The sequence below is a fragment of the Rhinolophus ferrumequinum genome, chromosome 16 (assembly GCF_004115265.2).
Source record: "Rhinolophus ferrumequinum isolate MPI-CBG mRhiFer1 chromosome 16, mRhiFer1_v1.p, whole genome shotgun sequence".
NCBI lineage: Eukaryota > Metazoa > Chordata > Mammalia > Chiroptera > Rhinolophidae > Rhinolophus > Rhinolophus ferrumequinum.
Genome location: NC_046299.1, coordinates 20,645,183 through 20,672,083, shown reverse-complemented (window position 1 = coordinate 20,672,083; position 26,901 = coordinate 20,645,183). Strand labels below are relative to the sequence as shown.

At 42.6% G+C, this 26,901-nt stretch overlaps 1 protein-coding gene across 1 annotated transcript in view; it reads left to right on the top strand.

The window, feature by feature from the left end:
• The window catches only part of SORCS3 (sortilin related VPS10 domain containing receptor 3), a 539,475-nt gene that overhangs the window by 220,951 nt on the left and 291,623 nt on the right, over window positions 1-26,901 (top strand). The window contains exon 3 of the mRNA XM_033131434.1: window positions 18,220-18,319. Coding sequence (XP_032987325.1) covers window positions 18,220-18,319 — 100 coding nt within the window. The remainder of the gene's footprint in view (window positions 1-18,219; window positions 18,320-26,901) is intronic.

The window sequence follows — 26,901 nt, the reverse complement described above, 5'->3', positions numbered from 1 at the left end:
GGGTTGTTATTTTCTTGTTGTTGAGTTGTACGAGTTCTTTATATATTTGGATATTAGCCCCTTATCAGAGGTGTTTTTTGTGAATAACTTCTCCCATTTAGTTGGTTGCCTGTTTGTTCTGTTGACCATTCCTTTTGCTATGCTGTTCTTGATATAGTCCTATATCAGAACCAAGCTTCTGTTTTCAAGTTTTTAATCCATTTGAGTAGATTTTTGTGTATTTTGTAAGAGGTCCAGTTTATTCTTTTGCATGTAGCTATCCAATTTTCCCGGTATCATTCATTGAGGAAACTATTCTTTTCTCCATGATATATTCTTGGTTCCTTTGTCAACAATTAATTGACCATTTAGGCATGGGTTTATTTCTGGACTCTCTATTTTGTTCATTGATGTATATATCTGTTTTATGCCAATAACATACTGTTTTTATTACTATGGTTTGTAATATAGTTTGAGATAAGAAAGTGTGATAACTCCAGCCTTGTTGTTTATTGTTTTTCTCAAGATTGCTTGGCTATTTCTGATATTTTTGTGGTTCTATATGAATTTTAGGATTCTTTTTTATATTTCTGTGTAAAATACTTTTGGAATTTTGATAGGGCTTGCACGGAATCTCGTTAGATCACTAAAGAGGGTAGTAGTGTGGACATTTTAACAGTATTATTCTTTTAGTCCATGAAAAAAAGAATATTTATTTGTGTCTTCTTCAATGTCTTTCATGAACATCTTATAGTTTTAATCAACAGATCTATCACCTTTTTGGTTAAATTTATTCCTTAGTTTTTATTATTTTTGATGCAATTATAAATGGGGTTATTTCTTAATTTGTCTTTCTGATAGTTCATTGTTGGTATATAGAAATACACAGATTTTTTAATATAAATTTTGTATCCTCCACTTACTGAATTTGTTCATTCATTCTAACAGTTTTCTGTTGGAATCTTGAGGGGTTTCTATATATCAGATCATGTCATCTGCAAACAGAGGCAAATTTACTTCTTTTCCAGTTTAGATGCTTTTTATTTCTCCTTCTTGCCTTGTAGCTCTAGCCAGGACTTGCAGTACTAGATGGAGTAAGAGTGATGAGAGTCCTTGTCTTGTCCTGGTCTTGGAGGAAACATTTTCAACTTTTCACCATTGAGTAATCATCAGTAATATCATGAACTGTGGTCTTGTCATATGTGGACTTTATTATGTTGAATTACATTCCTTCCATACTCAGTGTGTTGACAGTTGTGGATTTTTTTGTATGTTTTTGTTTCTTGTTTGTTTGTTTTATCTATCATGAAAAGACATTGAAAGAACCTAGATTTTTTAAATTTGATATCTTGGAGAAAACCAAAAAATACCTATGTTAATCTAAAGTTCCCAACACATTTTGTTTTCCTTTTATTGTGGTGTTTCGACCATCTACAATAACATCAGGCAAGCATCATAGCCTCATAGCATCACAGTCACTGCATAACTATTTGGCAAATGAATAGGTAATCAAAAAATTCTATTCCTGTTTTTGGTGGGTGGGATGTGTTTCTGAGTGTCTCAAGTGAGCTCAGATCTGTTGGGAGCAAGAAGTCATTAGCTGGTCAGTCTTTTACGTATAAGACAAAAAACTCATTTGAAAGTTCTGAACCTCAACATTATGTTCCTGTGGCAGAGATTGATTTGATATTAACTAAATATGTTTCATCTCAGTCCAGGACAAGCAGATAGACTACATTCTTTCATTGAGATATAGCCGTGTGACTAAATTCTGTCCCATGGAATGGGCTGAAGTGATGGATGCCACATCTATACCAGATCAAAACACTGCTTGCATCATTCTCCATGCTCACTCATTTACCCAACCATCAGTTCAATTGAGAATTCCTAAGATCTAGAGGATAGTAGAATCTCTGTGAAATGACCCTGGGTCTCCAAACCGCTGAATAGAGCAGAGCCACTTTTAACATAGTGTTGTCACTGAAATGTTGGTGGCATTTGCTGTTTCTCTTAGCTACCTCAATGTATACAATGTCTGAAATGCATATACAGCTCTCCTACTCCTACAGTTGCTTTGTTCTCCGGCCATAATGTCTATTTACTATTCCCAAGACATGCTGTGTTTTTCCAGCATCTAGCATAGTGCCCTTCACATCATAGGCACTCAATAAACATGTGTTGATTGATTCCTGGGTTAAAGAATGAAACAGCAGCTTCCTATAAAATGCGAGCATGTTTTATGTTAGAGCTGATATTTTGGAGGAAATATGCATTTGGGTGTGATTCTCTGCTACAAGATTTAGTATACAGCTTTTAAACAGAGAGTTCAGGTTACCTGGAACATTAAAAATAACATTAAATTTACACACACCCTTTCAGGGAGATTCCTGCCATATAAAAGGAAAATTCAGCCATAAAGATCCCTAGAAGTGTTAGAATAGCGTTGCAGATAGGCTCCATCCAGGAGAGAGGGCCCCAGGCCAGAATGTATGAACCAGCAATGAATGTCACGGGCTTGAAGAAGTGGAGCATCCATGCCAGGTTTTCCGATCCATATTTAAATGCTTAAAATAGAAAGAGCTAACCCTGCCCCCCCCCACCCACACACACACTTTTAGAAGCCTTGCCTAGCTTTTCTTTCATGCTCTTGCACCTCTGATGAATTGCATGGCCAATGCTGAAAACCCAGCAAATGACAACTACTTAGCTTTCTGCTGCTTACACAAATAAGGTCAGGAAATGGAGGGTAAGTGAATTATACTCCTGTACAGAGGCTGTGCAAGGGCAGAGAACTGTATTTGTCCAAAGTTGTTTTCTTTCATCCATCAAATATGTTGAACATCATGTCATCTTCTTAACGCTAACCTTCATAATAGTAATAGAAGGCATTTGTTAAGTGTTATGTGCTAAGCTTCAGGTTAACATTCCCTACTGATTGCTGCTACAAGAGGAGTGGTGACCCCCTATAGAGGTCACCACGTTCCCACATCTGGAATGGCCAGTGACTGGCTGGTATGGGGCACAAAAGCCTGGCCCCTTGCCTTATAATTGGTCAAGTGTGTGGTGAGATTTATGCGCCACAGCTCCCCTGTGGATCAGGCTTTACCTGGAGCCACATCCTTGCTTGTCTGTTGCACCTTCCCCATCTTGCCTCTCTCTCTGCTGTAAGGTTTTGCCTAAAAGCACTCCATTGATTATTCTTGAGCTTCCAAATAACAGACTCAGGCTCTGATTCTAGGGAACTCAGCCTAGGATGTTTTTCTTTTCTTCTTTTTTTTTTTCCAAAGTAAATTTATAATCTGTTCCAGAGATGTTGGTTTCACTCTTATTTCTGTCAATCGTAACACTATTCTCTTAAGCACTCAGGCTTGGAGTCTTTAAGCTTTCTTCACCTGATCCTTCTCCTTCATTTCTGCCCCATGTCCAATGAACAGATTATGTTTCTTCTCTCCGTCTGGCTTTCATTTCTTACAACCTACTGTCATCAGGTTGGTGAGATAATTTCCAAATAGGTCTTTCTACCTTCAGGAGAATATATTTCACCAATCCATCATATACGTCACCAACAGGTTAATCTTTCCAAACAGGCTCTTATCATGTCCCTACCTTATTCAAGAACCTTTGATGCCCCCATTGCTTATAAGATAAAGTCCTTAGCAGATATTCAGCTTATATAAATTACCCCCTTCTCTGCCTGTGTAAGAACATTTCTTTCAGTTTTGGCCCATCTCCTAATGATCTTCTGCAAATATTTGCGTGTTTCAGGTTCCAAGCCTTTGGACATGATTTGTCTTCCTTCGGGCTCCCAATGGTCTACTTTTTCCTTAAGGCTCACCCCTTCCATTGAGTCTTCCTTTCTTTTCTCTGAGTCTTCGAGCACTGTTATTGTCTTCATTACCATCATCACCATCATCATTATCATCCTATTAATTATAACCATTATTTATTAAGAACCTGTAATATGCCTGACATTGTGATCAATGCTTTGTGTGCCTTTCCTCATAGATTCTTCATTATGTTCTCAAACCTGCGAGGTACTTAGTTAAGATAATTTCTATATATTATAGAAGAGAAAGCTGAAGTTCAAAGACGTAAAGTGACTTGCCCAAGATCGCATAGTTAGTGAGGGATGTGGAGCCAGGCCTTGAAACCAACATGTCTCCGACTCCAAAAATGTACGCACTTAACCACTCTGCTATCCTATTGCATTTGGTCCAGCTACTCCCCACGCATTTATCCTTTATTCATTCATTTATTTATTAAAAATAGTGATGGAATTCCAGGGAATGGACACTAGAGTCTCAGTGGGGCCCTTGTCTTCACAGAGTTTTATCTAATTGTGTTCTTGATCCCCTTCCCTAATCGCCACTTCCCTCCCCAAGCTTCTCCCTCTAATTTTTTCCAGGAGGGGACTATATCACATGTCAGTCTGTGCTATGTCATTTTGCTCATCATTTCCTGGTGGTCCATGTGTTGTGTTTAAAATGAGGTGTGTCATCCTTTGGCCTTTAGGGCTCACTCATGCCCTGCTTTCTAGTTATTCAATGAAAGATAGTCTTGTCTTCCCAATGAGTCTTTCTGACACCCGTAGGTGCCTAAATTAGGTCGTCCATAGGCTGATAGACTTTTGGGAAGCTGAACACTTATTCCAGGGACATGCCCTGACTTGGGCACTTTTGCAAAACCTCAGTGGCCTTCAGTGATGGTAGATTTGCATCCTTAGAACATAGATACATATTTTGGAAGCAACCAGAAGCCACTTGGAGCTTGATCAGATGCACAGAAGGTTGGAGATGGCAGGGACTTTTGAGATCATTAATTTCAACCCTCTCATTTTACAAAGGAAGAGAGTAATGGAGCTGTGAATTATTGTTTTTGGTTGGACAAGGAATGTCTAACAAGGAGATTCTGGAAACCCAATAGACCAGAACTTATAGGCTTGCCAAATGTTTAAGTTTGAGCCACTGGAGACAGTTAATAGCATCATGTCATTGCCAGTGCTGGTGTTTGTTAATGGGCTAAGAAACACTCTGTTCCCAAGCAGGTATCTGGTTCTTCTTAACACCTCAACTTGCCTGATGAGCACTACCTTTCCTCCAGGGGGCCAGCCCATCTCAAGAAAGGTGCTGAGTTTCAGCATCTTTGAAAAGACATGGGCCTGAGGAATGTCTGGGTATGTTCAAGAGAGAGGGCGGAGAGGGGACTGGCTTCCAGAGCCACTGTCCCCCCAGGCTTTCACGTGCATCGGTCTTTTGGTAAACAAACAAAAACAAAACAAACAAAACACTGTCTTCTCTTTTCAGTGATACTTTTGTACTTTTGGCCTGGGCTTCTGCACCCTTTATGTTCCAAAGACCCTAGATCTAGATGTCTGGGGTAAAATATCTTTCTGTTTAATAGATTGCTCAGACTATAGGAAGTACCTGTCTTCATTACATGAAGTCATTCTTGTTTTCCAGAGGGGAAGTAGGGGTTGGTGGTAAGATGGCCTTAGGAAGGAGTGAAAGTGTGTCAAGTTTCTCCCAACAACCCTTCCTGGTGGCAATGATTATTCCTATCTTAGAGATGGGGAAACTGAGGCCCCAAAAGATAAGACAATATGCCCAGTGTCATGTTGCTAGTAACTGGGAGAATAGGAATTGCAGCTTAATTTTGATTGCAGACATACTCCCTTTTATTATCTTGAATGCCTCCTGGTGGGAAATGCCTTCGGAAATCCCCTGAAAGGATGAGTCCGTGAAACCCATACCATGTGACACCTTGTGAAGCAGAAGCTCGGTTACCACCGCTTCAGTAAAAAACCAAGCATTCTAGTCGAGTATACGGGATTTGGAATCAGTTGCCCCGGGCTCAAGGTCCAGCACTGTCATTTACTTTCACTTACCTTCTCTGAGTCTGTTTCCTCATTTTTATGACAAAGATAAAATACCTATGCCAAAGGGTCATTGTGAGAACTAAGTGAAATATTTCAAGAGAAAGTGGTTTGTATAGAACACTATGCAAATGTCAGTCACTTAAATGCCACAGTGATTTAGGGTGAGGCTCTTCCGAGAAATCAATTACTGAGCACCAGTGGATGCCAAGGACTTGATCCTTGACCTCAAGAAACTTACAGTTTTGGTGGGGCCAAGAGACTATGAACATCAGAGGTATAGGCCAGATTGTGCTGCCGTGATATAAAAACAATGGGGAATCAGAGAAAGGGAAGATCACTGGAGGACCGGCTAGATGAGGAAGCTTCACACAGGAGGCTGGAGTTGAATTTTAAAGGGTCTGGACAAGAACAGTGTTTGAAGTGAGGGGAGATCGGTGAGACATCCATACTTTTTAATTAAAAGAAAAAAAATGAAAACTTTTTGTAAGCTTCAATCCTCTTGGGATCCAGTAGTTGGTTGGCTTAGAGTAGCAGTTCTCAAGGTGAGGTCCTAGGACCCTTAGGACATGTGCATGACTCTTAGGGGATTAGTGAAGTCAAAACTATTTTCTAATAAATAATGAAAAGTGATTTGCCCTTTTTTATGTTCATTTTCTCAAGAGTGTACAGTGGAGTTTTCTAGAAGCTGTATGACTTATGTGATAGCATAATAGATTAAAGGCAGGAAAACATATAAGAATCCAACAGTTGTTTTTTATAAAACTATTAACAGGTACAAAGGTAATGGCGGTTTAAAGTGTTGAAAATAATTGCGAAAACTGCAATTACTTTTGCACCAACCTAATATGTTATTTATGTATTATTATTTATTTTAAAATGAATTAATAAGTCTTGTAAAATTTTATCAAATGTCATTTCTAATATACTACATATTGATAGATATAACGTGAATTAAATCTCTTAGGGTCCTCAATACTTTTTAGAAGTATGAATGAGTCCTCCATCATAAAAGTTTGAAAACCACTTTTACAGATACGATATCCTGGTATGAAGACACAGTTAAGATCTCACATAGTTTTATAACGCTCTGATGCCAAGGTATATATCCTTTGGGCAGCTTAGAACACCTGTGCCCAGACCCTTCTAAATGATAACGCCACATTTGAGAAGAATGCAGGGAAACTGATACTCCCATGTATTGTTAGTAGAAGTGCAAATTGACCAGGATATCTCTGTAGGACAATTTATAACAAGAGCCTTAATGATCATTTTTACCCTTTGAACGAATAATTGCACTTACATGAATTTATTCTAAGGAAACAAATAAATATGCATACAAAGATTTATGTACAAGAATATACACTAACATTATTGAATGTAAAAATTTGGCCAGAAACTAACCCACTGGCCAAGAAGAGAGTTAAAGTAAATTGTGATACATCTATACATTGGAATGTTGGAAGGCTTTTAAAATGATTTTTTAGAGAATATTTAACAACATGGGGAAATGCTTAAAATGTTAAGTGAAAAAGCAAAACACCAAACTGCATATAAAGAATGATTCCAAATTTTGTAAATACACACATGAACACAGATTACAGAAACAATACACTAAAATATTAACTGAGTTTTTCTCTATATGGTGGGGCTATAATTGATGTCTGTATTGCACATTATCCTTTTCTATATTTTATGATATTTCCACCATGAATTTTCCGTACTTTTATCTTTTAAGAAGACCGTAGAGTGTGGCATTCTTTTTAGCTAAGGTCGTGGGAATCAATCTACTGAGCCAGCCTGTGTCACCTGGGATTCAGGTGAGTGCTGCCTCAGATCCTGGAGCGGCATTACTCTAAGGGCCACAGTGATGGTTTCAGGACTACTCTGTGACTTGAGAATAAACCCAACTTCTAGCTAATTGCTTTTTCCTACTAAGCCTTTCAAAAGAAAGCTTAAAAAACCTGGGATTGGTTTTCGTGCCGTACAACTCTGGTCTATTGTCAAGGGCATTTAGAGTGTAGAACGTGGGGTTCAACAAGGCAATTGTTTAAATAATGTTGCACAATTGGCACAGTGCAGATAGCATCCCAGTTGATGCCTATTTCTTTTAAAGGAAGAGATACATGAGACCTCAGGCTGTTGGGCCCATGTGGAGATGGGGTCACTATGGTGTAAGAGCCTCAAATAGGAGAGCATGTAATCCACTCCTTGGTGTCTGGGGATTTCCTTTGTTTTTCCTGGGTTGAGAGATGTTGGGAGACTTTAGTTTCCTTTCTCCTCTGAATGACCAGTAGGATAACTGATAGAACCGGAGCTGCATAAAGGAACATCTGCTTTGTTGTTAGTCTCTCACAGCAGAACATTTCCACCATTGGAAGGGAATCAGTCTGAATGTGACTATTTCAGTCCCTGGAGTACATTTGCTCATTTTGAGTATCTACTCTGCCTGGCATTATTCAGCAGGCTTTAGGGGTTAAAAGAGATACTCAAGGTAGTCCCTTGACCTCAGAGAACTTATTCTTTGTGGAGAAAGAAGCCTCATGCACAAAAAATTGCATAATGACATAAAACAACAGCAGATGAGAAGAGATGTATATCCCCAGGGAGCAGGTACAATGCTCCCTGCGAGTAACACAGATGCCAGGTGCTAGGAAACCAGAGGCAGGAGAGATGAGAGGCTTCATGGAGGAGGATAGCTGCAAGAGAAGATGTTCTCTCCTTTCCATGGCTGACTGCTCCCATGAGGAAGAGACTTGCATTCATTGATAAAATAATTAATGCATTGGGTGCTTAGCCCAGGGAAGAAAACGATTTATAAATAAACGGGGCACCGAATTTAGCTTCTCTCGGTTAGAGAGATGATCTGAAGGCTTTCTATCTGAAGGCTTTCTAATGTCTCCATTAGGCAGCACCCATTTTATCCTGGGGTTACTGGATGTGCCCAAACAGACATAATTGTGTGCATGTCAGAGGGACCCAACTGACTGCATGTCATTTTAAAGGGAAATGGTAAACATCCACTTCCCAGGCAGAGATGCCTTGCTAAAACTGTCCAGACCTTCTAATTCGTGCCTCATTATTTTTTTCCCCAGGAAAACTTAGTGTAAAAAGTTGAGTCCGTTTTCCCTAGACTTTAATTTGTATGCATCGGCCACCTGCTGGAGGCTATCTCTGTTTAGGCGCAGCAACCACTGTCTTCTCATGTGCCTTTTGGTAGCTTACTGCTGATATGGTGGGAATGAGATGACATTAGCTGGTCACTGTTGCTTATGTAACTATAACTCCGCTGCTGTCTGCCCAGAAATATGTGGTACAATTCCTCCTCCGAGGATTACATTGTTGTTCTACCATGGAGTCTCCCAACAACCGACAGTGAAGTGAACTCCATGATATTCGGGCTATTTAAACTTCACAGTAATCCTATGAAGGCAATATTTATACTCCCATTGAGCAGATATGAAACATGAGACTTATGTAATTAGCCTGAGGTTCCACAGGCTGGATTTGAAACAAAATCTGCTTGGCTCTGAAATGAATCCTCTTATGATTATGGTGGGCTGCCTTTTTGAATGCAAATCGTTATCTATAATAGAGTTCCTCTACGGATGTGTTAATTTACTGTTCTGCATTGTAACTGCTCAGTAACAATTCACTTTATTGCTATTATTTTTAACTACTGGAGTGATACATGAGTACGTTTTTGTTTTAAAACACTGCAACATTACAAATACACTCAGGTCCCCAAAGCTACCCACCCCACCCCAGTCTCCTACCCAGTTAACTTCTGTTCCCAGTTGTCTGTGTATTCCTCTCGAATTTTTAAAATACAGTTGTGTACACACATATAGACCTAATGGAAATATATTGTTTTGTTTGGGTATACTATTTGTATATTTAATATATTTATTATTCAATTGCCTTTTTCATTTAGTAATAAGTCTTAGAGCCATTTCCAGATATGTACCTTATTATTTAATGCTGTTATACAGTGTGTGTGTGCGTGTGTGCGTGTGTGTGCGTGTGTGTATAAAATACACTATATTTTATTTAGTGTTTCCTCTAATGATTTTCCCTAATGATTGCCATTCTATTATGTTCTATGAACAAACGTACAGTGAATTATGGGATGTCACAGCTTCTTGGGGGTCTGCTCATACTTTCTTTTCCCTGGAGGGCTTCTTTCCTCCCCTCACTTGTATGACACAAATAGGCCTCTTGGTTGGCTGATGGGATTGAGATATTTTGGCATTTTGAATCCTCAAATAACATCTCAACAACCCTATTGTCTGAACTGAGGTTCTTCAGTAAGAACAGAAGTGCTCACACAGGGAGAAAGAAAGACCAAGAATCAGAAAGTCTGGCCAACCGCATGCACCCCAACCTTCCCTCCTAGATCTGTGGTGGGATTCTGCGGCTGTTGCTTCTATATTTTATCTGCTATAAGCCACGACTTCTTCATGGCCTGATTTCCAGAGTAAGCTAACCTCCAGTTTTCTGCATTTGGAACCCAGTGATGGCTATCATTCAAATAGCTGTGTCAGGAAGACACAGAGACGAATTAATTACGCTGTCTCATTGTGCCTCTCTTTGTGAGACTAGATAATGCAACTGAGGAGTCAGACGACATGAAGAGGTCACTGAGAGCTTTGTGAGCTTCTGTCTTGGCACCAGCCTGCCTGTGGTTTTTCTGAAGCAGAAGGTGGGGCCATAACCCACTTGGAGAATGAAGCTATGACTTGTTTTAAATGACTTGTTTTTGGCTTGAGGTCTGAAATTAGTTATATGGCTGGTTATTTGTGGTCAGGCTGGGCTTCTGCCACTTCAAAGATACAAGTTAATGTGGCTTTGAGCATTGGCCCTGAGATGAGGAGTGGAACAGGCCAGAGGGGAGTATCAGTGGTTTTCCCATTTCAATTATAAAAACTCTCTGGGCAGCCATTGGTCTGGAGCTGTGCTGGGGAAACTTCAGACCTTGACCTTGGAGGTCTGAAGGTCTCCAAGTTCACCACACACAGAAGCCCCTAATTGCGTATGGGCTTTGATTGCTGATTATCAGGGGCGTACACTCCGGGGAATGACTGGTGGGTGCTTCCCAAGGCCTGGTGCTCAGAAGCATGCTTTGTCTTTTGATTCCCAGGCAGCTGGCCATATTGTACTATCACAGTGACAGATGGAAACAGTGGCCAAGGATTCTTTAATGATTTATTTGGCATCCGCGTGCAGCACCCTCTGTTAAGTTTAAGAAGTCTAAATCAAGGAAAAGAAAACAAGGTGATTTCCCTTGAAGAAAATAGTCTGGGATGTTCATAAAAATGACAGCCATAAGCACTTATGGGACAAGGGCTTTCATCAGATGCTAGGCCAGGCGTCTTACTACTCTTTACTCAGTCCCCATGACAACACCTTTGTCTGAGCCAAGGGCCATAGAAGTTGAGCTCACGTCTAGTTCTTGCAGCTCTAGTTTTCTTTACACTGCTCCCATCGTCCCTGTTTTCTCTACCAAGAGCTGTGCTCTGTAATTTCAGAGCTTCAAAACACATTTCGTTTGTTATTTTACTTTTAAGGAGCTTTTAGCAATTGCTGAAATGAATCAAAAGCACATATGCATATTCAGAGAATAAATGGGGATCTACTAGGAGCTGTTAGTATAAATGCAGAGGAGGGTGTGGGCTGAAGTTGTAGGAAAAGTCTCCAGGATGGAATGAGTAGTCGAGCTGGGAGTCACACAGGAGAAAAGGCGGACATTTGCTCGCCCTAAGTTCATTGGGAGAGTATTAGCAAATGGGATGTAAAGTGGACAGAAAATGAAAGCTTTAGATGCCAGGCCTAGGCAGGCGTTTTGACCTGATAGAGCAGCCAGGCAGGAAGGGCGAGTTAGGGCATCAGAGACCCTGGCAGGAATCCTGGGAAGTTTTAAAGACTAAAACAGAGTGGGATGCCAGGGTGGTGGTGGCAACAGTAGCCACTGATGTTGCAATCACACGGGGCAGTGGCCACTATATGCACCGCCTGCTTTTGTAAATATACAGTTTTATTGTAAACAGCCACACCCATTCTTTTATATATTGTGTTTGGCTTTTTGTTTTTTTGAGCTACAAGGGCAGAGTTGAGTAGTTGTAACAAAGATTGGCATAATGTAAAATATTTACTCTCTGGCCATCTTAGAGAAATCAGTTTGCTAACCTGAGCTAGAGCTACTCATAAGTGTCCGGAATGGGGAAGCAAAGCCTAGTACCTGGCACATGTAAATAGTAGAGAATACATAGATATACGAAGTCTGACTTAATTGTCAGATCTCGTAGATATATCTTAAGAAACACGCAAAGCAAAATATAATTGCTAACAGGACAATGAACTATCATGACTGAGGTTATTTGCTAATTTTAGATTATATCATCCAGAAGGGAGTCCCATTGAGAAGATGAGGGACTGATAAGAGAATCAAAGAGTAAAGGACTTGTCATTTCCCAGTTCCTTCTCAGAGAAGGAGGAGGGGCCGAGGGGCGTCGGTGGTAAAGGAGGAGAAGGCAGTGGCTGGACGAGGAAAGCCGGGTGCCCACCTCGACTCTGAACATCTGGTGGGTCTGGTGGGAACGGGCAGAGGGCCGCCCAGCATCCTCTCACCTCTGGCAGGAACGTGACATTGGGAATGTGGGTGTTAAGCTCCAGCTCAGCTCTACAGGGAGGCTGACTTGGCTGTGTTGGCTGGAAGCTTTTCTTTTCTGTTCTTTCACTTTAAAAATAGCAGCCCATATGCTTGTTGCCACCAGCCTCTCCCCCAGAAGCTCGCTAGAGGAGTTGGCGCTCGCTGGGTAGATTAAAGTATACCATACCCACAACTCAACTCTGGAAATTGTCCTTGAGAAATGGCCTTGTGAAACAACCAGAGTTATGACAGTTTAGGCTGGAGGGGTCCTCCTGGAATGTACTGCCTACACGGAGCTCTTCTGAAGCCTATTGGGATGGGACAAGAGTTCCTGAATAGTTGAAGGGCTAAGACTAGGAGTCAGGGTCCTGGCATAGACCCGTCCACCTCTGGGAAGAGCAAGGGCATCCAGTCTGCCAGTCACCATCTGGTACCTGGGGAGTAGTCTGAGCAGTTGGCAGCTGGGAGCTCCAGCCAGACAGCTAGCAGCTTGCTGGGCAGGCGAAGGAGCCACAGAGCAGGTGACCTGCAGTGAAGCAAACAGGAAAACCAGGGATGGTGTTCATGAAGCCAGGATTCTGGGCCCCCGCTGCTGGTTGGGTTCAGGCACTGGAAAGAGAGGTAGCTGGGACGAGACCAGTCAGGAGCTGTGGATTCAGGCTCTGAGAATGAAGAACGACCCAGCTGCTGGAGCTAGAGACTAAGGGAGTGTCTCTTTGAAGGGACAACCTCCTTGGAGAAAATTTTGTTGATAACTAGCAAAGTAGAAGTTATACAGAGTATGTAGCAGTAATTGCACGTCAAGATGTCTCCCCAGAAAGCCTTTTCTTCACAAATACACAAAAAGCCATGTACAAGAATGTTCACTGAAACACTGTAATAGCAAATTTTAAAAGAAAAAAATTATAAGTAGTTGGAAGATAAATAGACAGTGGTTTATTTATAAACTAAGTGATCTACAGCGGTTTAAATGCATGAATTATGGCCCAGTGTCAGTATGGATAAATCCCTAAAACTCAATGTTGGGCAAAACAAGCAAGCTTTGGAACATGTATCGTGTAAGATAAGATTTATGTAGAGGGAAAGACTTGAAAAGATTGTTTATGAACCCAAATATTCATTACATTTAGTAGTGGGCATATGATTGGCATCTCATTGTGCTTTTCTGTGTGCTGGAAATAATTCATAAAACAGACAAAGCAAGAGACAGGGACACACACACACACACACACAGGCACACACGCACACATGCATGTGGGCGCGCACACGACAGTGGAATTATCTGCTGGAATTGGAGTAACCTAAGCCAAGGCACAGCGGCTGCATGCTCTGGGCTGTGCACACATTACGTGCTATCTTCCAGGTTAGCCGTGTGTACTGAGCAACTCAAAATGGAATCTGGCCCAGTGCCCAGCCCATGGTGGGTGCTCAGTGCATGTGTGTGATGATTCCAGCTTTCTGAACATTTCTGAACATTTTAGCCTATTGTCAAAATTTGGGAGGCTAGCTTTAAAATTGGGGAGATGAGCCTGTTTCCTCTAAATGACCCTAACTGTCTCTGGCAATGGGTCTGAAGCCTCTCTTTCACCTGCCCTTTACCCCAGACAACGGGGGCCTGCAGAACTCTGTGATCAACTGACTCGGGGTGCAGAGTTTATGCTGGAAAGGAGAGGGCAGGTCACCTTTGGTCCCACAGGCTCATTGGCTCTTTGAGGTGTCTCTAGTGAGTGAGACTTGCTTCTGTCAGCCTGAAGGAGCAGAGACTGCCCCAGGCATGGTGGAAGCTGAAATGTGGAGTACCCTTTGTAGGGAAATCCTTACTCTCAGTAGCCCCTTTTGGAAAACAACAAAGTCAGTGTGAATCTGTTGTGACACTTGCAGAAAGAGAGACTGTGCGTGGTGCTAAGCATACTACCTTTGATGCGGGTTATTTGGATTCTGGAAGGAAATTGGTTGTGATACAAGTCATGCAGGGAGCCCTGAGCATTTACCTGATGTAAGTAAGATGTCTGTTACATATAGTATGAGGAAAAGTCACTAGTTGGAAAACAGCTTAGCACTGCGTTGGTGGGATGATAAGGTTTAAGTTCCAGAAGGAGCCTCTTGTGTTGATGATGGAATGGGGCTTGACAAGATTCTCTTCTAGAGCATACTCTATAGTCAGGCTTCTAGAGCTCTTTTTCACCTGAACCCTGTCCTTGGCTATGTCCTAAGAGCCCAGTTTTAGCAAGATTCCTGCTTAGTCTGCTTAGCCAGAATCCCGCACTCATCGTGCTTAAGATCTGACCTGATTCCTCAACACCCACCGTGCCCCAGGTGATGTCTGATCACCCTGGCCTGCCTTTAGCAAGCGTCCTGTCAGGTGAGTTTAGCAAAGAACTACCCTACCCTCATACTAATGTTTTATCAGCCGACCCCAACCATTCTTTTTGGCTATAAGTTCCGCTTTTCCTTGTTGTATTCAGAGCTGAGCGCAATCTGTATCTCCTACTGCAAGCCCCATTACTGTAGTCTTCCTATTGCAATAGCCCTGAATGAAGTCTGCCTAACTATTTTAACAAATGTCAGATTAGATTTTCCTTTCACAGACTGAGAGAATTGGCTTGTCCAGGGTAACATTTTGAGGACATTTCAGAATCACTTCTAGAGTCTAGATTTCCATACTCTAAGCTCAATATTTTTTCCCTATGCCATGATGTCTTCATGCCTTTAAAAGTGTAAGATCAAGAAGCAGTTCATTCGATAAAAATGTTTTATTTGGATTCATAAAATTATGCAACTGACAGCCTCTAGTGATTGTGGCCTGTCTCCTCCCCTGCCCTGGGTTGGATAGGAGCTCAGGGCGATTGGCCATTTAACCTTAATGCTAGTCTGAGTGAACTATAGATCCTTCTCTGGCACCAGACTCTGCTAGACCTTACCAGGTGTTCAGAGTCTAAAAGGTCAGGTGTGTTTTCTAGCTGTGGTAGGTGTTGAGTTGCCACTAGACATTAGCAGTTGGTCAAGAACTTGTAGGTTTGGGCAAGTTCGTTCATTCATTTATTCTTGCAAATAAAGACAAAGCAAAACAATGCAAAAATCAATACATGCGTCATTTGCTTTGTACTAGGCACGGTGCAAGACATCTGGGCTGTTACAAGAAACAGCTGTTGCCTTTAGGGAGTGATAGTCAAGGAAGAGGTCCCAGAATAAAAATTGTATGACCAAGACAGTAGGATAAATGCTAAAATAGAAATATATACAAGATGGAAGGAGAACACAAAGGAAATTGTGATTAATTTGCCCAGAGGAAAGTTGGAAGGAGGGTGTTATTGGAGTTGGGTGCTGAAGGTTGGAGAGAAATTTACCAAGTAGGGGAAACAGGGCATGGATAATCCAGGCAAAGGGAATGATGTGCAGAAATGGAGGGAGATGAAAATACAAGACATTCAGGAAAATTTAATGAGGCTGGAAAGAAAGGGGCAGAGGAGCAAGTGGTTGGAAACAAGTCTAGTAAAGGAGGTTGAAGCCAGATTTTACAAGTCTAAGCTTGGAAAATACAACTTCACAGTATGCAGGCAGTATGTAGTCACTACCAGGGAGTGAGGTAGACAGATCTGGGTAGTTGAAATACAACTTGATGACAGCAAAGAGGATGCTGGGAGGGGGAGAAGGTTGGAAGAAGAGCATCCGATTGGGAAATTGTGGGAAGAATGATGATGCATGAGCCACAACATTGGAGTGAGAAGGTAAAGACCAGTAGTCTAAGCTATTTAGGACATAGAATCCTTAAGACTTGGAGACTGATCTAGATCCGAAAGATAAATGCAAAGAGAAAGCTTGAGAGTGATTGCCATGCCTAAGTTAGGAGACAGAAGATAAGACGTCAGTTTTTTGGGACTGATTATTAAAGTTAGCAGATCCAATGACCATGTGGAGCCAGTAGCCTAGGGAGGGATTTGAAATATTGATGTTTGTTTATTCAGTAAATGTGCTGAGTGCCCAGGATGTATAATGCCTGGTTCTGTACATTTTTGGGAAAAGAGAAGTGAATGTCCTTTTTTTTTTTATTTTTTATTTTTTAACATTTCAGTATGCCTACATCCTTTAGGAGGTTTCCCGTGTGTTATATTTTTGCATCCTTACAAATGCCTTGTGAGATTAAATTATCTCCACCTTTCAGGTGAGAAAGCTGAGGCTCCAATAGGATGAGTAACTTGCACATGGCAACCAGAGAGCTGCAGATCTGGGAATGAAACAGAGATTTTGCTATGCCTGCCCAAAGTTCACGTTCATTCCTCTCTCCCTAATGTTCTCTGAAGTTCCTCGTCCTTGGGGGGGCTTACGTTGTGCTTGGGGAAACAGAACATAAAGAAAGTAATCATGACAATGTTGAAGAGTCAAAAAGAGGCACGCATGTGTGTCTTGGGAGCATAATGGATGGGGACATTAGTTCTGGAGCAGTGGAGAGATGAGTGGCGATTGGGAAGAAGGCTAATGAAGTCTTAACAGAGGTGAGCGTGGGTATTTAAGCTGGAGGACATGGAATTTGCCAGGTTGGATGAGGTGTGGATAACTCTTAAAGATCATCACATAGTTTGGCTACTAGGTTTATAAAGCTGTGTGGGTTGGGACAAGAGCAGATTAGAGTTAGAAGGTAGATAAAAACTCAAGGGAAAGACAGGGGCAGGGAGTTACTAGAAGAGGCACATGGCCAGAGTCAGGAACTGAGATTTAAGGCAGAATGAAGGCTCCCATGAAGTTAGTTGGCCGTAGAGAAAATAAACGGAACTTTGTGACTTTCTGAAGCTCAGGTGGGGGGAAATTATGTGAGTCTAGCCAAGGAAGATGGTAACAGAAAGAGAGGATGAGAACCTGATGATACTGGTGGTTTGAAAAAGGAGGGAGATATGTATGGAGCAGAGGTTGGAGAAGGGAGGTGAAAAGTGGCAGGGAGGTTGGCTACTTGAATCTCATTATTTGACACTCACCCTCCTTCCTCCATCACAGAAGGGTGAGATCGGTAGGAAGGAGCGTAGGCATTGGCCTGCCTTTGTTCTCTGTTTTGGTATAAGGTCAGGTCCTGGAAAATTAGGCCCAAATGAGCAGCAGGTAGCCAGCAGGATAATTGGAATGATGAACTATTGGCAAGCAGTTCAATGTCATTGGCTTTTCACTCTGACAACCATTGCTCCTCTGTGAAACCTCAAACTGTCTGCCTGCCATGGCCTGATTTGGCTATTGGTCCCCACAAGCTCTTAGGTATGGCACTTCCTGCCTCTCGGAGCATCCCCTTGCTTCAAGCTCAGCGGTGGGGGCGTGAAATTGGTTGCCCCTCAGTGACCTCAAGTGACAGTCCAGCCTTTCTCCCTATGGCCTCCTTGCACAGCTCCTGCTGGTGGGAATGTGTGCCCCTCCACAGTGCCATGCCGAGAACCAGGGGCTGGGCACGTGGGAGGTGCCCTCTCCTGCAGCTCCTTTCTCAGCACTTCTTCACAAGAGGCAGGAAAGTGGGTCTCTGAGAAAGGCCAGGAGCGAAGGTGAATGAGCCTAGGTAGTGAGCAGATACATTCGTCTAATTGCTCTTCTAAAAGTGATGGGGACTTTTATCTCTGAAAAACACTTTTAAGCACTCATATGATTTGGGAACAAAGGTGCTGGTGTGAGGGGAGCCCAGTTCTCCTTTAAACACAATTCCCCATCTGGTAAAACAGTCTTTCCCTTTCTCTCTTACCTGCAGATCAACGAATTATGGCACCACCTATGAAAAGCTGAATGACAAAGTGGGTCTGAAGACTGTCCTCAGTTACCTCTACGTCAATCCCACCAATAAAAGGAAGGTAAGAGGAGAGGTCAGTGGGTCTGGTGCATTCCCTGCATGTACCAGGGCTGCCTAGGGCCAGGCATTAAAGAAAAACCCAATAGCCATGGAATAGCTTCTAGAGAGCCTGCTTTATATGTCAAGGTCATCACAGACACTGTAATTCTAACAATAGTCTTGGTCCTAGTAGTAGAAATCATAATAACTACAACAACAGTAAAACTGTATAACCATGTAAGGGGTTCCTTTGTGCCAAGGAGGTGCCAAGTGATTTTCACACCTCATCTCATGTCTTCTCACAATGAATTTATGGAGTTAAAATGACCATTGTCCACATTTTACAGATGAAGAAACTGAAGCTCAGAGAGATTATGTAATTTTCTAGCCTGAAGCCAGGCAGCGCTCGGTAGGTAAATAATAGATCTGGGATTTGGGAATGGGTCAGCTTGACTCCAGAGCTTAGCCCTTCTTCAGCTTCCCTCTTGGCTGATCTATTTTCACAGCACTTCTCATAAACAGGGTATCAGTTTCTGCCAAGGGAAAGATAGGCAGCTTCTGGATTCATCCTCTTGATCCAGAGCTGCTTCTGAGGCACAGGAGAGTGGACCTGGCTCCGCCAGACCCTGTGTTTCTCTGTCTTTCCTTTTGACTTAACGGCCAGGATGTGGATGGAATCACATATGGTCAGACTTCCGTCATGGAGTCCTACTGGGAGGAGGGGACCTGGATTCCATGGAATGATGGGCAGTTTTAGAAAAATAAATGCTGTGCAATATATTGGCTTTGGGGAAAAGTGATCTTTCTCCAGCTAGGAAGGCACGGCTGTTTAGCAACTTAGGTAGACCTGGCCCCGATAAACACACCAGGCATATAAGAGGCTATTTCAGTGTTTCTAAAAGGCTGAAAATGGCACTCCCAAGCATTCCTCTTGCAAACTGATTTGCATTCCCCAGTGGTTTTGCAAACCTTCCCTTCAGTGAGGTAAGATCAGGGGTGAGCTTCAAAGTGTTGTGCAAATGCCCCTGATCTCTGACTCCAACTCACTTGAGTGCAGGTTGTGACTTAGAATGTTGATCGTCTATGCTGCTCAAAGCAGCTTTGACTCAAATCCTTAGCATCATAACTCAGCCCCGCCCCTTCTCCCCACTTCCACCTCTGATGTCCCTAAATATCCCCAGCAAAGGGTGGAAGCAGATGTGGTGAATCCTGGTTCAGTGTGGCTGATGGATGCCCAAAGATTCAGCAGCTTCAGGAGTCCCCAGACCTGATATTGTGCCCACCAGTCAAGCGTCAAAACCCTGATAATCAGGATGGCTGTTCAGGCACCTGTTACTGGTTTCAGCTGAGTAGTTTCGCTTTTCTTTGTCCAAAAGCACTGCCATGTTCACTTTGTTCGGTACTGTTATTTGAATTACTGCGTGTTAGAGCTGGAAGCAATCATAGATTTCACCGATACAGTTATTAATCATTTTTGAACTTCAACTCTTTTGCAAAAGTGCTTGAAGCTCTATACTTCCTTTCTAGAAATATGCCTCTGCACACAAAAATTTGAAAACAATTTTTAGGGGTTTGTGAATAGCTTGAATCCCACCCATGGACCAAAGATGTTCATAGAGTCTCAGTTAAGAATCTTTAATCTACCCCAATAGACTCATTTCACAGATGAGAAAATGGAAGCCAAAAAAGCCCAGATAAATGGCTTTACGCAGCCAGGTAAAACAAGGAGCCAGGTCAGAGCCTGGGACTCTTGACTTTTAGTCCAGATTTCTGTGCTTCAGACCACACTTTGCACCTTTTCCTCCTATACAGACACAGCATAGATTTGAAAATTGATGATCTAGTCCTGATTTGGAGGCTTGAGACAGTTGCTTCCTGACTTTGAATTAAAGCTTGGTACCAAGTCCATGATGGCCATGTGATAAAACTTGATTGAATTGAGTCAGTGATGATCTATCTCAATTCTTCCTCTACCCTTCTCCCTTCATAGAGAAGGAAACTGAATCCCACAGATGACAAATATCCCACCCGGGTCGCTCAGCTGGTGATGAGCTGAGTTGGCAATTGGTTCATGACTCCTAGTTGAAAGCTCTTCCCATCTCACACCTGTGACTTGGGGTCAGATGGAATCACAGGGTGTGTATACACTTGGAGAGAAGCAGGACGTGGCTGTTTGACACATAGCAGGTGCCCTTCAGTCTGATCTCTGACCTATGTCTGGACCACAGTAGAGTTAACCATATTTTCATGTTGATGGTAGGTCAGCCATCTTCATGAGAATTTCCCCAAGTGGTCTATGAAAGAGTCACGCCTCTTTTTACCCATTTTGGTAGTCATCTGCCAGGTGCATTTCCTGTTGGATTCCTACTCATAACAATGTTTCTTTTGGTCTTTGCTGTTTTTCTCTACTCCTGGCGGTTTTAACTCCCCTTAGCATAGCCTGGAGGTGCTCAGAAGTGTGAGAGATGAAGGTTAAAGCAGATGCGGAGGGTTGGAAGGCACATAAGCGAGGTTTGGAGATCACTGGCACAGAAATGCCACCTCCACTTCTCTGTCACGTGGGCGACATGGGCTCTCTGGAGCTAATTCTCACAGGAATGATGGCCTGCTTAACACTTGCGTCTATTTAGTCTGACTTCTCTGAGAAACACCACCAAAGCACAGTTAAGTCCCACCCACGAGGCACTGTCACCTAGGCAGTGAGATTTTCTTCACTCAGATTGGGGGAAGACAAATGACAAGCTAATGCCATGGAATTATTATTTTTTTTTGTAAAAAATGACAATAGTAATTAATTGCGTAAGGAGACTATGTGATTCTGAAGTGCTTTCTGAATCATCCAAGGAAAGATGAAAGTAGATTTTGTTTCAATTTATTGTTAAGTGTTTTTTATTGTGTTCTGAGCCTGTACCTACTGACAATGCACAAATATTCTCCATAGGGACTTTCTCCTAATCAGAATATTCAGTTTCCCAGAACTGCCCTTTTCCACCCATGTAGACAAGATGGCAGTTAGATATTAAGGAAAATACTCTTATTTCTTTCTTTATTGGTTTAGTGCTCTGGGTCATTATGACTGTGTAATGTGACTTCTTTTTTTTAAGTGTCTTTTTTTTTTTTTAAAGTATTAAACTTCAAATAAGTCTTGAAGTTTAAACCTGTCTTTATCTGGGCTCTCATCTCAGCTTGAATTATGCAAGACTCCTTTGATTCTCTCAGGACCCCAATTATCTGTAGCTCCCCACGTTCATCAACCAGCTAACAGTCCTGCTCTCTAGCAGATTTTTCGGTTAATCTTACAGAAACACTTCTCACCTAAAGAGTTATTTATTTAACAGATGGCTACTCCTTTCCTTGCAGGCTGTGAATATCAGAGATGGATTGCCTTTGGCAAGATAGTAAATTGTGCTTGTATTTTCGTAGTTGTTCCTGAGGCCAATTGTTGATTTTCTAACACTATTTTGACAACATAAAATCTCTAAATGCAGATAGCTAGTAAGCCATTAGGTTGAAAGTAGGAATTTTAACATATGAATAGTTTCCTTCAGTAATAATCTTAGCATTAATTGAGCACCTACTACTGTGTTTCCCTGAAAATAAGACCTAGCCAGACAATCAGCTCTACTGCGTCTTTTGGAGCAAAAATTAATATAAGACCTAGTCTTATTTTACTATACTATAAGACCGGGTATAATATAATATAATGTAATGTAATATAATATAATATAATACTGGGTATAACATAATATAATATAAAATGTAAAACATAATATAATGTAATATAATATAATACTGGGTCTTATATTAATTTTTGCTCCAAAAGACGCATTAGAGCTGATTGTCCGGCTAGATCTTATTTTCGGGGAAATATGGTATACTAAGCTTCCTTTCAAAAGCTTAATCTATATAATCTGCAATCCTCCCATCCACTTTAGAAGGCAGGCAAGATAAGAAAGTAGACCCTATGCAAATTATCCAGAAGCTCTACTACTTGTAAATGGTGGTTCAGTGACAGCATTTTCATTGGTTTTATTTGGGGGATAAATTAATCAAGCTATATCCAACAATGCTGGATTCCCTTAAGGAAGTTAAGATTTGAATTAATAGGGTCTACTAGACTTTCTCTAAAGGAGAGTATTGATATGAAGTGCTGGGAGCTGCTCTAGTTGAAGTTGCTCTAGACCATCCTGTGTGGTAGCTTTAGCACTAGTTTAATGACCTTGACCTGCCCTGGCTATGTTTGATGTGAATTCTGCATCCCTCTCTGCTTGCCTTTCTCTGATCACTGGCCAATTAGCTCATTGCCTTGGTGAGGTCTGAGCCTGGCATTTTGAACACCAGGAGCAGTTGTCTTAGTTCTAGAAGCAGGTATGTGCGAGGTTTGCCTCTGTGAAAGGGGCTCTGCTATGGTGGGTTCTGAGCTCCAGGTCACAGCTTCTCCTTCCCCTTGTAGGAGATAAGTGACCCTGGGTCTCTAAAACTCATTACTGTTAGGTGACTCTTGACCTCAGGCCCATGCAGAATGGCACGTGTCAAGATCAGGCCTGTGTTTAACAGATCTGTGCTTTGTACAAAGAGGCTGACGTCCTTGTGCCTCAAAAAGAGAGGGGTGTGGTTCCCATGGGTGTCTATTTCAGAACAAATCTTTGTGTGGATAGGAAAATGCAGGCATGTTCTGGCCGAACTGCTCTAGCTCAAAAGTGGCTGCCACCTGCAGATTTGGAAACAGTGGCTTGGAAATGACAGAGGACAGAAAGTTCTGACTGCCAGGGAATGAGACCACAATACTGCAGGGTAGAGGTGTGTGTGCCTCTGTGTGTGTGTGTGGGGGGGGTTGTTGGGGGGAGGCGGACTGTAAGTTCTGCCATCGGAATAGGATAATGACATCTGTTTATTGAGTTACTGTAAGTCCCAGCCGCTGCGCTAAGTTCATTTGTACACTTTATTCTCAGTTTCACTACTAATCCCTTGAGCCTGGTGGTTTTACCCCTATTTGACAGGTGACAAAACTGAGGCTCAGGCAGCCTCTTGCTTCTTATAAAGTAAGAGAGGGTCCAGGATCCCCACTTCACCTCTGTCAGGCCACAAGGGCCACACTCTGATCTAATACAGGTTGGCTGCCCTGCCACAGGTGTAAAGACCAGATGGAGTGCAGTCATCACTCTATGAGTAGTAACTCTGTTGCCTGGGGTTTTCTGCCCATTGTGTTAGAAGATCAGCAGTTTCTTGGAAGAGGGGAGGGAGTGCTAGAAGCTCCTTTTCTAATTGATTTATCAGTGAGAAGGATAATTACTTCCAGGCTACCCTGCAGAAATACAGTGGGGATTAGTAGTCAGATTTCTCTGATGGGCAAGCCACCTGTGTCAAGCGGTTAAGAGGCAATGTGTGTATGGCTAGATGTTGGTTGTTCCTGTGTCATTCTCTTAATACAACAGCATAACCCTGAGCTCTCTTTGACACCTTGGCAAACCTCTAAACAAAGCAAAACACAGAACTTGAGAGGATTGGACTCCTGCTTTCCCCGACCACGTCTCCTGCGATTGTTAGAAGGCCAGGGAAAGTAAGCTCTAGGGTAGTATGCTTTCAGCTCATAGATATTAAAACCTCTACTAAAGCAAAGCTAAAAAGAATGTGGAAAGAAAGATGATTTTAGGCTCTTAAGCAATTTGTTAAATGTCTAATGGCTAGCTGTGAGCAAAGTATTTTGGAGGGATGAAGGGAGGTTCCTGCTTTCAGAAAAATGCAGTCTACCTGGGAAGACATGTTACACAGAAAAACAGCTGCATGCATGGACCTGGGGTCTCAAATTCAAATGCATACAAAGGCCAGGCAGGTGATACCATTGAGTGATGTGGGGCAGGTGGCGACTGAGGCAGCCTCTGGAAAGGAGCTGTCACTGATAAGCAACAGATGACTGTTGTCATGGGAGAATGAGGGCCCAGTGCAGCTATGACATACTGTCATCATTTTCTGATTTTCTTAAGAGATTTCCTCTGTACAGTTTTATACGAAAGTTCTGTATTTTGAAATGTTTTAGATAGGCTAGGATATGGAGTGCAGGGTGTGGGGGCTGGCGGGCTGTTCAAAATCTACTTCGATCCCTTGTATCCAGCTGGCATCCAGTGCCACATTCTTTTTTTTTTTTCCATCTTGTCTTTTTTTTAAATTTATTGGGGTGACAATTGTTAGTAAAATTACATAGATTTCAGGTGTACAATTCTGTATTATATCATCTATAAATTACATTGTGTGTTTTCCACCCAGAGTCAGTTCTCCTTCCATCACCATATATTTGATCCCCCTTACCCTCATCTCCCACCTCCAATCCCCTTACCCTCTGGTAACGACTAAACTATTGTCTGTGTCTATGAGTTTTTGTTTCTCATTTGTTTGTCCTTGTTCTTTTGTTGTTTTTGGTTTATATACCACAGATCAGTGAAATCATATGGTTCTCTGCTTTTTCTGTCTGACTTATTTGGCTTAGCATTATACTCTCAAGATCCATCCATGTTGTCACAAATGTTCCTATATGATCTTTTCTTACCGCCGAATAGTATTCCATTGTGTATATATACCACAACTTCTTTATCCATTCATCTATCGAAGGACAGTTTGGTTGTTTCCATGTCTTGGCCACCGTAAACAAAGCTGCATTGAACATTGGAGCACACGTGTCTTTACGTATAAATGTTTTCAGATTTTTTGGGTAGATACCCAGGAGAGGGATTGCTGGGTCATATGGTGATTATATTCGTAATTTTTTGAGGAACCTCCACACTGCCTTCCATAACGGCTGCACCAGTCTCAGTGCCATATTCTGAGTCGTAAGTCCATCTCCAGGTGAAAGCTGGTATTGGCAAAGTGGTCTTTCGGGCCACAAGGGAACACACTACACAGCCGCTCTTGCTGGGGCCTGAAGTGATACCTTCATGATCTGCGTGAGAGAGAAACAAAGTCCAGCATGGTTCACCAAGTCCTCCCTTTGACTCAAAGGAATCACATAGTAGGTCCTGCATTGAAGACCTCTTGTGTCATGTAAGGGCAAGACCACCAGAGTAGGAGTAGGAGGCAGACATCTGCTTTCTGGTCTGGAGGAACTGAGTGTTCTTGAAGAAGCCCGTCTCTTCTCAGAGCCTCCATTTCTTCACTCATATAATGGCAAGGTTAGGTCCTCCTACACTATTTGAAGTTCCTTCCAGCTCGGGTGGTCCGGATTGCAGCATTTGGACAGTGCCGCTCAGAAGACAACACGAGGATATGTGACAATCCATGGACTTTGAGCTCAGTGGATAACCAGTTGGAAGTCGTGATCCCCATAGGTTCTGCAGCCACATGTGGGCCAGCCAAGCCCTCCCATCCAGGCCAGCTTTTCTGAAGGTACAGTTACTTGGTCAGAAGGTGGAGGTTCCTTTAAACCTGCTGGCTCTGCTGGCGAAACTCAGAACAGCAGCAGAATCGTCCATGACACAGTCGAGGAGTTCCGTCAGGATGAGCTGATGATACAAGCCCATACGAACATCACGGTCCCCATCCCGGCACGTGCAGCCCTCCTCCGGTGGGAAACAGATCTAGAGACCCTTTCTGGATCTGTCCCGGCGACCCGGGGGGCAAGAACCCCAAGCGCCACAATAGCAGGGAGGGACCAGCTCTGCTCCCATGCTCACTTCCTCCTTCACGGCCGCCGACTTGCTTCAGCCGCAACCTCTCTGTGGGCCCTGCTTTTTCCCTTCAGAAAAGGTGCATAGTAAGCTATGTGTTACAGAGCAAGAGCGAGAAGTCCCTCTTCGTGCTAATATCTGTGTCTGTTTTCAAAGGTAACACGTGTCTGTGATATTAATGAGGATGACGATAACCAGCTAGCATTTTCTGAGGGTTTACAGTGTGCCAACATCATGCTAAATGCTTTATATGAATTAACTCATTTAGTACTTGATCAGCAGCCCTGTGATGTTGGTACCATCATTATTCCATTTACAAATGATGAATTTGGCACTGAGACGCCAGCGCCGTGCTCACATTTGGTTGCTGATGGTCACTTACGTTGGTCTAATGTGCTCATCTAACTCACTTTCCCTCACATTTAATTCTTAGATTCACTGCATGTGGGAGCTGAAAGGGCCTTCAGAGACTGCCTGTGCGGGCTCTCGTTTAACAGAAGAGGCCACGTGGGGACTGGCCCCAGGTCACAAAGTCATTTGCAGCAGCGCTGGTGCTGGAACTGGGTCTCTGGGACTCCTAATCCAGTGTTCTTTGCCCAAAGCCTGTTGACAGCTGGAACACTCAGATCTTACGGGGAACCCTGACTGGGTCCAATGGCGAATGCGAGCAGGGAGCAGCTGGGGATACCTCCTTCCCAACAGTCTCGCTGAATGTGTGTTATAGCTGTAGGCTTCATGCAAACATCCATAGCTTCACTGTTCTCTGGTCCCAAAGCCCTCAGGATACTGCAGTTGGAATCACATTTCAAATGAACCTGGATGAGAAACCAAGGACCTGGAATCCAAACTGCTTTCCCACGTTGGAAGCACAGAGTAGTGGAGTGGCGTGCCTGAGGCCAGATGCTCCGTCCTCTGGGGAAGAGATGTCCAGGAAGGAATCAGGATT